The sequence below is a fragment of the Periplaneta americana genome, chromosome 11 (assembly GCF_040183065.1).
Source record: "Periplaneta americana isolate PAMFEO1 chromosome 11, P.americana_PAMFEO1_priV1, whole genome shotgun sequence".
NCBI lineage: Eukaryota > Metazoa > Arthropoda > Insecta > Blattodea > Blattidae > Periplaneta > Periplaneta americana.
This window is the reverse complement of record NC_091127.1, coordinates 37,691,208-37,703,883: the sequence shown is the minus strand read 5'-3', so window position 1 is coordinate 37,703,883 and position 12,676 is coordinate 37,691,208. Positions and strand designations below refer to the sequence as shown.

Sequence of the window (12,676 nt, the reverse complement as noted above, 5' to 3'; positions counted from 1 at the left end):
TAAATACTTTATTCTCAAACACCCTTAACCTATGTTCCTCTCTCAAAGTAAGAGTCCACGTTTCACAACCATAAAGAACAACTGGTAATATAACTGTTTTATAAATTCTAACTTTCAGATTTTTGACAGCAGACTGGATGATAAAAGCTTCTCAACCGAATAATAACAGGCATTTCGCATATTTATTCTGTGTTTAATCTCCTCCCGAGTATCATTTATATTTGTTACTTTTGCTCCCAGGTATTTGAATTTTTCCGCCTCTTCAAAAGATAAATTTCCAATATTTATATTTCCATTTCGTACAATATTCTGGTCACGAGTCATAATCATATGCTTTTTCTTTTCGGGATTTACTTCCAAACCTATCTCTTTACTTGCTGCAAGTAAAATTTCCGTGTTTTCCCTAATCGTTTATGGATTTTCTCCTAACAAATTCACGTCATCCGCATAGACAACTGTCCTCCTTCTCTGTGAAAAAAAAAATTACGTTTAAAAAATTATTTACTTTTTTTTTTTTTTTTTTTTTTTTTTTTTTAATTCAGCTCACTGTGCAGTGATGATGCGTTTCCCACATAACTCAAAAACTATCCAACATTCTGTGAAGGAATTTTTGTTGTGTGTATTTATGCACGTCATATCTACAATATGATGTAAGATCACTTCTCTACCGTTAGTAGATTGTCTGATAAAAAATAAATTCATTTTAAAAAGTGGTCAAACATCAGTATTTTCTATTACACAAAATAAAAAAAAATATTGTTTATTAAGGACTGTAGTTGAAAGAGCATGATATTGTAAACATGAGTTTCAGCAATAAAATAAAAAAAGAGGGAACATGAAAAGTTAACAAGTTTTTAAGTTATGAGAGAAACGCTTCATCACTGCACAGTGAACTCTCAACATTTTTAATCTTGAAAAAAAAAAAAATATATATATATATATATATGCCTAAATATTTTTTTAATCGGAAAAAATTTTCTTCATATAGTACCTGTTCATCGTTCTGTAACAACAAACTCAATGCAATTCCAACTTTTTGAAACTTGGAAAGTGAACGAGCCATGATATATCTTTTCACAACGGAGCGGATCAGCCTACTGCAAGTTGGGTCGTGTGGAGAGCAGAACCAATTCGTCCGACCCAACCGCCCTGCAAATCGGACCCTGCAGATTGGGTCGTGTGTAGCCGCTTTTAGCTACGACAGTACACGGGTGTGAAGCATTGAAAATCTTTGAAGGGACTGGTCTGCCTAGTCAACAGGGTAATAAAATTTATGACCGACAGGCCAACACACCCTCGTACCCTCTAAAATTTTGCAAAGAAAACTTGTTTTTATCTTAGTGACCTACATATTTCGTATATTCCTTGAAATTACACGCTGTTTCAAAATATAGTTACAAACTATAGTGTGTCCAAAATATTGTTTCCGTTTTGAACAGTAGCAGACAGTTTCCGTTTTCGCGTTGGACAGTTTCCGTTTTATTCAGGAAAAATTACACATAATACATACAAATTTCGCCGGGACCAATAAATTGTTCCGAAATAGACAGGATTCCGGATTATTCAGGTTCCGATTTGAACAGGTTTCACTGTATATAAATAATAAATATATGCCTTGACCATTTATTCCTCTAATATCAACCAACAAAAATGTATAGGCCTATACAACAAAAGCCTCAATAAAGTAAGTACTTTATTGTACAAGCTTTCATATATTTAATTCTATAAGTTCGTTTTCATAAGCCTATTCCAATTAATTATTAACAGAAAATTAATATAAAAATTATAAATTAAAAGTGATAAGGAACTTATTTTCAGTATTTGATCTATCAATAAGTGTAATAAATAGTAAACTCAGTACCGGAGCGTATGGAGAGAATGTTTCACTGTACATTGAACTTTTTTGATTCTCAGTGCTCTCCGTACTAAGCGAAGTTACTTATGATCGACGTGCACCTAACTTGTATTTGAAGTGACCAAACGCAGGTCTCTAATAAATACCTCTACTTCTCTGCCAGGAATCGAACTTAGTCCACTGCATCTATACTGATGGAAAAGCCACCGTTTTACCCACAGAGGTAGATTTTAGTCATCTTTAACCCTATGATACTATTAATATATTTCGTTAAATAAATACAGTAAAATTCCTATTCAACTAAGTTTACAAATAGAACCGCGATTCTGAAGTAAAACTTACGCAAAAGTCACGGAATTTTTTGCTAGCCGTTAACTATACTTTGGGCGGAGATGTTACATATTAAAACAACAAAGAGTACTGGTGTTAAGTAGTTCAAATAGAACTAATGAATAACTAAATGAAGTCGTGTTCTTACATGAGAGATTATGTTAGTTTTGAAATAAAAATGACTTGCAGGAAGTCTTTTGAGAAAACAGCACATGGAATTCACTTTGCAGCATCTCGTATTCTTGCTTTCGCGAAGTCGAAATCAATTTCGGAATTTGAAATTCATATCATGAATTTAAAGTTGATCGAGAAACAAGAACTTGGGCTGCAGTAGAAAGTTGCTGACGTAATAATGAAATTCATTCTCTTCCCAGACACCGATAATATCGCGAGTGTATTTACAAAAGCTTGAGGACAATCCAGCAAATAGTAATAAAAATTCAGCAATTCAGATCTAAACAGAAGTTTTCAAAGCAATTCTTCATATTTTGCTTCCAAGGTCAATACCAGATGTCTTAAAATAAGTTATTTGAGAAAAGAATTGTAAGATATTAGTAACTCCTACTTCAACGTAATTTATTTTAGTTCTCAAAAATATAGATATCAGATTTACACGTTTTCTTGTATGTTGTTAAAATGTTCAATAGGTACCTTGCAGGAATATCCTGTTCATTGCTGTTAACCTTTCTTCTATTAACATTTTTATTGAATTTTAGTATTTTCAAATTGCTACAGTTTAATGTAAATTTATTACATGAGCAAAAATATTAATCAGGAGAAATTAGGTGTTGAATCGCAGCTTTTTGTTCGTCTAAACTACTTCACAACTCCAATATGGCATAATGCATTATTATCTACAAAAAAAATAATCCTTTTTCGAATCATGTCTTGCTCTAAGGAATGCAGTTCTTCAGGAGCCGTCAAAAATTACATCTGTGAATTTGTAGAATATCAGATTTCGAGCTTTGTGTTGCGATTTTTTTGTTAATGGTCAAGAAACGCAAGAAAATTTAGAATAATGTTACGGTAACATATTCTGTAAAACTACACTAACGAATTCTTTTACCATGTCACGCGACATTTTTCTTTTAATTTATTTGATTTCTAAACAGGAGGGTTACTTAATTTTCCTAATATTTAGATCTGATATGAGATTATGTAAACTTTACCACTGAAATAAACCGCTTTCAACGGAAAATGAAATACAATATTCAGTATTTTGTCCACGGATTACACGTAATTATTGGAACAACATTTTTAATAACGTGTTTACTACGACACTTAACATTACATTTCTCATCAAACCACCATTTTGAATCTATCACCCATTCAATCTCAGCCATTCTACTAACTTTGCAACGATGAATATTCTCAACAATCCAGAAGTGAACAAAATATGTAAGAATGTGCTTTAAAAAAAGTCATAGAAAATGAGAGAATAAAAAGTGAAGTCTGTACAGGAGGGAACCAAGAAATTTTTATCATTCTTGCAATAAACAGTTGAAATTTTGTTAGTTGTAGGCAGCTATGTGTACCTATTTCTTCATTATTTGTATTGGTTATGATGCAAGGTTTCTGGGTACTTGCACCGTGTTTTGGACAAAAGCTGTTACTAACGGATCCAAAACGTAGGTTTTCCCGTTCCTCTTCCCCTATCCTCCCTGATAATGAAGCCGACATGTAGATCTTAAACGTTGAGTGTGTCTACATCTATGGTCCGTCCCAGGAATTTGTGGAATATGTGGGCGGAGTCTATCTGTGCCGGAGTGTATTGCGGGCAGCATCAGCTCGAGGCCGCCAAGGGGTAAGATGCTCGCGGTAGAAGGAGAGTAGAGTTCAGATAGTGATCGAATCCCTGCAAGCGATTGGTAGCTTCGTTGAACCAACACCTCCCCCCAGAGCGATCATTGGCCCTAGCCCTTCCACATACCACTTGCGCAGAGGTCTTGCTTCATCTTTCTACTACGGTCTAGTATATATAGTCACGAAGCTTGAGTTTATGAGGGTACTAGGAACAATAGACTGTGCAGGTACTATTTTGCATTGTCTGTGATGAGGCGATAGTAGCGATCCTAGTGGTTAGCAACTATCTATGGATGCATATTTACTACGTATTGAGCTTCGTGACTGTATATACTAGACTGTGTTCCTACTCTACAGATTCTTGGGACGGACCATAGGTGCATATGCCCCATAACTTCGTACCACGTTGATCATCGTGAAAGTAACCTACCCTTGTTATAGGTACTTATCTTAATTTTTTTTCTCAGTTATCTGAATTTGATTTAAGAATTGCCTATTCCCTCTATTATCCTGCATTTCTCGTTGTACAGTTATGTCATAAAGACATTATTTTTTAATTTCAAGTTCGTACAAAAAGTTTAAAGCTGCAATGCTTCTGTAGTGCTTTCAGAAGAAAGAGAGAAGAAAAAATAAATAAAAACAGACGTCAGGAAACCAATTTCACATTTTGGAGTACTGCAAAAACGTCCATAAAAACAAAGGAAAGCATTTCATCGCAGTTTATGGCACGAGTAACTTTAGATGAGGCTTGAGAGCAGAGTATTATACAGCAGGGGGCGTGGAAGTCCAACTGGTAATGGCTAAGATCCAACTCCTCAAAAATGATTGAAGGAGAAATGCCACTCCTTGTATTCTACTTACAAAAGTACGCATATACTAAAAAAGCAAGCTATCTTTTCATGAATCGATATATGAGGAAAATATGGTGGTGATGTAACAATTTAATTTCGGGAATTTAAAGAAAATTCGTATTTTCAGAGTTCCTGATGTCGGAAAAGCAATTTGTGTTATGCCGCTCGTTCATCCTTTCGTGTTACGAGCTTAATTTCTGATTTCAGGTTTAGTGTGAAGGCGCTTGTGTTTGTTGACATCATTTTGTAAAGTTTGTTGAAATATATAAGAAAGACATTGTTATAGAACACTAGGACACAATTATACCGGAACTTAATTATACAATAATTTAACCTTAAGCATAAATAAATAACTTAAATGAATGTATAAATTTTATCTAATCTAACTTAATAATAAAAGCAAAAAAAAAAAAAAAAGAAACGCTATAGGCCTATAGTAGGCCTATAGTCCGAATGAGTAGAGCTCGTCCTTGGAGATACAGTAGGAAGAAAAAAGAGAAAATATCTTAGAACAGACGTGAAATAAATAAATAAATAAATAAATAAATAAATAAATAAATAAATAAGCAAATAAATAAAGAACCTCCCAAAAGAGAAGAGCTCGTGCTTTCAAATACAGTAGAAATGAAAAAGAAAAAAAAGTCTTAAAACAGATGTGTAATGTGAAACAAATAAATACATATATAAATAATGTAAAAGAAAGAAAATAAGGAAGAAAGAAAGAAATGAAGGAAGAAAGAAAAAGAAAGGAAGGAGGAAAGAAAAATGAAGGAAGGAGAAAAAAAGAAAAGAAGGAAGGAAGGAAGAAAGGAAGGAGGAAAGAAAGAAAAGAAGGAAGAGAGAAAGAAATGAAGGAAGGAAGGAAGAAAAAGAAAGGAGGAAAGAAAGAAAAGAAGGAAGAAAGAAAGAAATGAAGGAAGAAAGAAAGAAAAAGAAAGGAAGGAGGAAAGAAAGAAAAGAAGAAAGAAAGAGAGAAATGGAGGGAAGAATGAAAGAAAAAGAAAGGAAGGAGGAAAGAAAGAAAAGAAGGAAGAAGGAAAGAAATGAAGGCAAGAGGAAAGAAAACATAAAGGAAGAAATGAAGGAAGGAAGAAAGAAAAAAAGAAAGGAGGAAAGAAAGAAAAGAAGGAAGAAAGAAATAAATGGAGGAAGGAAGGAAGAAAAAGAAAGGAAGGGGGAAAGAAAGAAAAGAAGGAAGAGAGAAAGAAATGAAGGAAGGAAGGAAGAAAAAGAAAGAAAGAAAGAAATGAAGGAAGGAAGAAAGAAAAAGAAAGGAAGGAGGAAAGAAAGAAAAAGAAAGGAAGGAGGAAAGAAAGAAAAGAAGAAAGAAAGAAAGAAATGAAGACAAGAGGAAAGAAAAAGGAAAGAAAGGAGGAAAGAAAGAAAAGACGGAAGAAAGAAATAAATGAAGGAAGGAAGAAAAAGAAAGGAAGGGGGAAAGAAAGAAATGAAGGAAGAAAGAAAAAGAAAGAGAAGGAGGAAGAAAGAAAGAAATGAAGGAAGGAAGAAGGAAAAAGAAAGAAAAGAAGGGAGAAAGAAAGAAAAACAAAGGAAGGAGGAAAGGAAGAAAAGGACGAAAGAAAGAAAGAAATGATGGAAGGAAGAAAGAAAAAGAAAGGAAGGAGGAAAGAGAAAAGAAGGAAGGAAGAAAGAAAGAAATGAAGCAAGGAAGAAAGAAAGGAAGAAATTGTTGCACCCTAGTACTCGTACTTGAAACTTAAAGAGGAATAGACCCTAAAGCATATTGCAAATTTAGGCCCAAGACATTACAACAAAAACATACAAAAATTCCCTCAAGTTGGGAATGATAATACGAGTATTAACTATTTTAAAATATTGAAAGTGAAATTGTAAAAAATTGTAATTGTAATCTTGTAAAATTTTGACTTGTTCCACATCTTAAAGCTTCATTCCTAATGTAAGATCTATGGAATGCAATAAATGAAATTTCTGTAGAATTTTTGTATCCAATGCCATTATGTCATATACCCAACCTTACCCATTTGTGAGCGACGAACCAAAACTGTAGTTACTTTTGTCGCCGTAGGCGTTGCTCTCGATGCATCATGATGAAAAATTAAGAGAAAAATAAAATTCACCATTCGAACCAATCCAACAGAAATTTACTTCTAACGACTTTCCTTCTCTTCTTCGTTTTAGTTTCCTCTCTCTTTCCTTCTTTCTTTGTCTTCCTAGTTTTTCTTTTTTTTTTTCTTTTCTTTTTCTCTCAATTACTCAGATTCTTTCGTTCTTCTTTCTCTTTTCCTATCTTTTACAATCCTTAACTTCGCTTTCGTAATTTTGATAAAATTGTGGCTATTCCTCTGCTTTTGTATAGCAATGAAAAGTAGAAAACTTGTAGTATGGAAAATGCATAAATGAATTCCTAAGAAGAACCAAAGGATGCACAAAATGAGATCGTACAAAAATGAAGAAACTAGAAACGATTTCAAATATTTTCAATAAAGGATAAAGTTCAACAGTGCCGCTCTAACTGAAAAGGCTTGCTGTGAATTCAAAACAGGCAACTCGCATAATCCGTAAAGTACAGAAGAAAAAGAAGAAGAAGAAGAAGAAGTTTTTATATTTTGTACCAGTTCTTTACCTGTTTTCTTTCTTCGTCCCTCTTCCGTCCATTTTTTCCCTTTCTCTGGTTCCCCTCTTTCTTTCCCATTTATTTCACTTTTCTCTTCACTCGCCCCTCTCTCTCTCTCTCTCTCTCTCTCTCTCTCTGAGTGACTTCAATTGCGTTTCTTGTGTGTACGAGGCGGATGCACACGGGTTGTCGATATTAAAACCCGTGTGACTCGGCAGCTAAGATAATAGCCTTTATGTCATACCACACTATTCAGCGAATGCGGTCTGGAATGTCAAATAATATTACGTCCAAGTTCTGTAGCTTAAAGGGTAAAGAAGGATTCAAATGGAGTAAGAACAATAACTGATAAAAGCACGAATAAATACACAACTCCTATAAGCTATGAAGACATGTTATGCTTTCCTAACTTCGGCACTAGGAGACTCGCGTCAAGCTCAGAACACTTTTTTCCCTGTACTCGATTCAGAGTTTTAATTTATTATGGAAACATGTGTATTTACATAAGTGAGATCTGTACAAATCCTGTAAGCAGTTATGCGGATTCAAATCCAGGCGAATCCAATTGTACTTTGTGTAGAATAATTTGGTGGTAGGTTTCGCAGATTACTCCCGTTTCCTCTACTGGTATCTCTACCGTTGTTCCATTCAGGGTGCGAATTAACTGGGGGATGGGGAGGATTCCCCCCCTGTAGGAAAGTTATCCCCCTCTCATAAATCCCTGCCAGGGATAACTTCTATCCCCACTCGCAAAATGTTTTAATACGAGTATATGTACTTTATAAAGAACAAAGTAAGCAAAGAAAATAATATTTCTGTATTATCATCACCAGCAAGCTGGTAACAATCAATAACTTAGTAATTACACATCTTATCTTAAGCCTGCTCATGGATATAATTATTATTATGATCAAGATGCAAGACAAGCAACTCAGTGCGACCAAGCGTTGAGCCGTATCGAATGCGGATAATAATTTTATGTGTGGTATTCTCTATCTAGGATTCTATCCCTCCCTTCATCAGAAATCTTAATTCGCACTCCGGTTCCATTAATCATCATCATGCTGTGCTACTTAGTATTCCTATCATGATGCATCGAGCGTAACGCCTACGGTGACAAAAGTAACTATAGTTTTGTCTCGTCGCTCACAGATGGGTAAGCTTGGGTGAATGACATAATGACATTGGATACAAAAATTCGACAGAAATTTCAGTGGCACTGATCATATATGAATATTCAGACTTCAACGATTGCAGCGATTGTCTGTCTATCCCCTCCGTCCACACAACTAGGTAGGCAATCACGACGATTTACCGCCACTTACAGAGTTTATTTCCGAAGACATTCTGAGCAAAATATGTCATATAAACATGTGTCCTAATTTCAGTATTTTCAGAGTTACACTAAATTGAAGTTGTTAGTAGGCTAAATATCTTTTGCCGATCCCTACTCTACAGACTCCAGAAACGAAGTTTAGATGGAAATACAGTTGCAAGCTATTACTCCAAGACGTCTTGATGATTTGTGGAAGCTCGTCCAGGATGCCTGGGATGCCGTGGCTGAGAACAGTCGCAATTTGAAAAGATTAGTCGATTCCAAAGCCACTCAACTGCAAGATGTGATCGAGATAGGAGGAAGATGAACTAAATATTGAATCGTGGCTTTTTGTTTTTGTTTGTTTTTACTTTTAATTGTTTGAATTTTCTAAGGCAGACGCCAGTAAGTTTGTTTTGTTTATGCCACTAAAGATATTTGTGTTGAGAATAAAATTCTTCTTTCCATTTGCAGCCATAATGTCATACACTACGCTACAATAGTAACACGCAGAACACTTCAATTTTAACTGTAGATATCAGGCCACGTGGTCCAACAACATGTAGATAACATCGCCTGTCTCCGAATTGTAGCGAAGATACCCAAAGGTAACTTATATTCTAGAGAGCGGTCACTTTTTTTTGGCACCTTACTTGTCATTTTTTTCTCTAGTGAATTCTGTAAATGTTGAAGCTTAAATAAAACCGAAACAAATATCACGATAGCTGATAGTCTCATCGCGTCTTGACGTTCTCACTTCTTGTGTGACAACTAGTGACATCTGAACACAATGAGATTGCTGAAAAACTAATTCTCTTTCAAAACTTTATTATTCATATTTCCAGAAATGTTACAATTTATCTTCATATTAATAAATAGGGTAAAGTTTGGTAATATTGTGATACAAATAATGATAGTTCTTTCAGGCATTTATTACAATTTTACTGAGCGAGAGGAAGATCGGTTTTTTGCGTCAACGTATTAAGCCAATGTTCGTGGACAAGTTGCTACACAAAACCAGTCAGTCCTTCTCTCGCTCAGTAAAATTGTAATACATTTTCAAAAAGAACTATCACAATATTACTCGTATCACAATATTACCAACCTTTACCCTATGTTGCATTGCAATGTAAATTTCTAATTCATTTCCTGTTTTTTATTTTGTATGTTTCAGAGAGTGAAAAGATGTTCAAGGCAGAGGTAGAAGCGGGAGGCAAATACGTGGCATCTGAAGTAAATAGGAGACGGATAATTCATCGAGCCAAAATGAAATCTCTCCGCATCTCCGTGGTGATTGTGGTGGCTTTCATTGTGTGCTGGACGCCTTACTACATCATGATGATCATCTTTATGTTTCTCAACCCTGATGAACATGTACGTAATTATCACATCATTGTCATCATCATCATAATCTAAAACTCGTTCCGGCTGGACATCTATGGCATTTTATTGTATGTGTTATTATTTTAATGGAATCCTTCTCCAATTCTTTTGAATATTATGACTCTAGTTTTTCCTATAATCCGCTTTGCGTGTGTGTTTTTAAAAATAGTCTATTTAGTTCTTTGGGGATTTGCCATGTCTGTTTCTGTCAACTAACCTTTATCCGATTAGAACTCTAAGGAACTTTATTTCTGCTACCTCCGTTCTCCTAATTAATTGTTTATTAATTCTCCATCACTTTGCAATATCAGGCTCTTTTGATGAAAAGCGCTCATGGGCTAAAGATACTTTGCTTCTCCCCCTTCCAGTCAACTCGCTTCTGTACTTCAGATAGAAATGTATCAACTAATTATTATTATTATTATCATGTAGCATGTATTAAAATGAAGTAAATAGTAAAAGAAAATAATCATCTACGATATTGCAATAGGAGCTAATTAAATTTAGTATTAGTCCTCCAGCTTGGGGGTTGGGCGAAGGGCTAAACAACCCATCATCGTAAAAAAACAGCTTGTTACGAATCCATATAATGAGCCTCGGAATGGGACTGATTCTCTGGCATGACCACAGCAAAGGAATAAAGTTATGAGATTTAAACGTTTGAGATGGGCAGGGCATGTAGCACGTATGGGCGAATCCAGAAATGCATATAGAATATTAGTTGGGAGACCGGAGGAAAAAAAGACCTTCGGGAAGGCCGAGACGTAGATGGGAGGAAAATATTAAAATGGATTTGAGGGAGGTGGGATATAATGATATAATGATAGAGACTGGATTAATCTTGCACAGGATAGGGACCAATGGCGGGCTTATGTGAGGGCGACAGTGAACCTGCGGGTTCCTTAAAAGCAGGGCTGGGCACCAAGAGCAGATTCTACTCTCTCACGGGGAGGCACATGATTTCTCTTCATCCCCTTTCTTCCCCGCCGAACACCGCGCAGCGTTGATTCAGTGACGGATGAATATTAAGCATACCCGTTTCGAGTCTAGTTCCGCTCCCGATGCCCAGCTCTGCTTAAAAGCCATAAGTAAGTAAGTAAGTAAGTAAGTAAGAATTATTATAAACAAAATAAAATTAATACATTGCGATTTTATAGTTTTCATTTAAAATGAAGACATATCTTAATATATAAAATTGAATATGGGTATGTATGTGTGTATGTATGTATGTAGTATGTATGTATGTATGTATGTATGTGTGTATGTTCTCTATACAAATCTACACGCTTTGACCGATATGTGCCGAAGTTTGCACATTTAATCTTCATAACTAGGAGAGGAACATAGGCTACATTAAAATTGTGCAAATGGAAGTTAATTTCATTAAAATTATAAAAAATAAAAATAAATAGATCAAATCTTCATGTATAATATTAAAACGCAAAATCTTCTACAGTCAATTGTTTTTTATTATTGTCTGTTATATTCAACATCGACTTTCACGAGGCCATGGAAATTTTAACACGAAATTAAATTACATTGTTGTTACAGATCATGAAGGCTAAAACTAGATAATTCATACAATAAGTATCTTTACGCAGTCCAGGGCCGTATTATGAATTCCTCGATGCAGTTTTGTAGATAGTGAGCAAACTGTTTTATACAACTAAATTCTAGAATTCTTTGAAACTACAAGGATTGCTACCACATAATTTACTTAATACTGAATAACCAATAGTACTATTGTGAAATATTGACCCACCAAAATTATGCACGAATAAGAATTGGTGTGAAAAACTCATACGAAACGTAATAGAACTGGCAATATTAATTGCAAAAATAAAAGGAGATGTTTTTATTCCACGTATTGCTAGGATACTCATTCAACTGCAATTTCAATGCCACAAGCATTTGTAATGGCCATATTAAAATGAAGCTCAAGGACAGTTGCTCAAAGTTGCAGACATTAACTTAAAAACTGCGTGTTTTTCACATCCTCAACTATATTTTATACAAGAAGTGGAAAAAAAAGAAGATTTTACACGTATCAATAAGCAATTCAATGATACTTTTGTCATGTTGCTAATGTGGTATGTGAATGTACATAAGCCTACTGAAAATAACATTGTATTAATTCTCAAAATATTGTTGTTCACGTTGCAAATTTAGTATGTTAAGCGTTGTGGAAATAAAAATCTCTTAATTTCTAAAATACCGGTAGACCTATATGTTTCTCAGAATATTAGTCTTTATGTTAAAAATGACTTATTGCGAGTTTATAGCCTATTGTATCTGTATTCTGTGTGTAAAATTAGAATTAATATCATATGTTCTGAATTTATGAGATATAGTTTCAAGTTATATTAAAAAAAAAACTGGGTATGATATAAGTGGGTGTACAGCGTTCAAGAGGTAAAAAAAAAATCTTCCAATATAAATTAAATTATATATGTATATATTGATTCAATGCTGAAACTGATCAGAAATAGGAGAAGGAATTATATTTTCGTTGGGTTTTACTTTGTTTATAGTTTGATTTTTCT

At 34.5% G+C, this 12,676-nt stretch overlaps 1 protein-coding gene across 1 annotated transcript in view; it reads left to right on the top strand.

The window, feature by feature from the left end:
• LOC138708686 (gonadotropin-releasing hormone receptor-like) overlaps window positions 1–12,676 on the top strand; it is a 182,124-nt gene that overhangs the window by 152,111 nt on the left and 17,337 nt on the right. Inside the window, exon 4 of the mRNA XM_069838773.1 lies at window positions 9,925–10,124. Within this exon, the coding sequence (XP_069694874.1) occupies window positions 9,925–10,124 (200 nt within the window). The remainder of the gene's footprint in view (window positions 1–9,924; window positions 10,125–12,676) is intronic.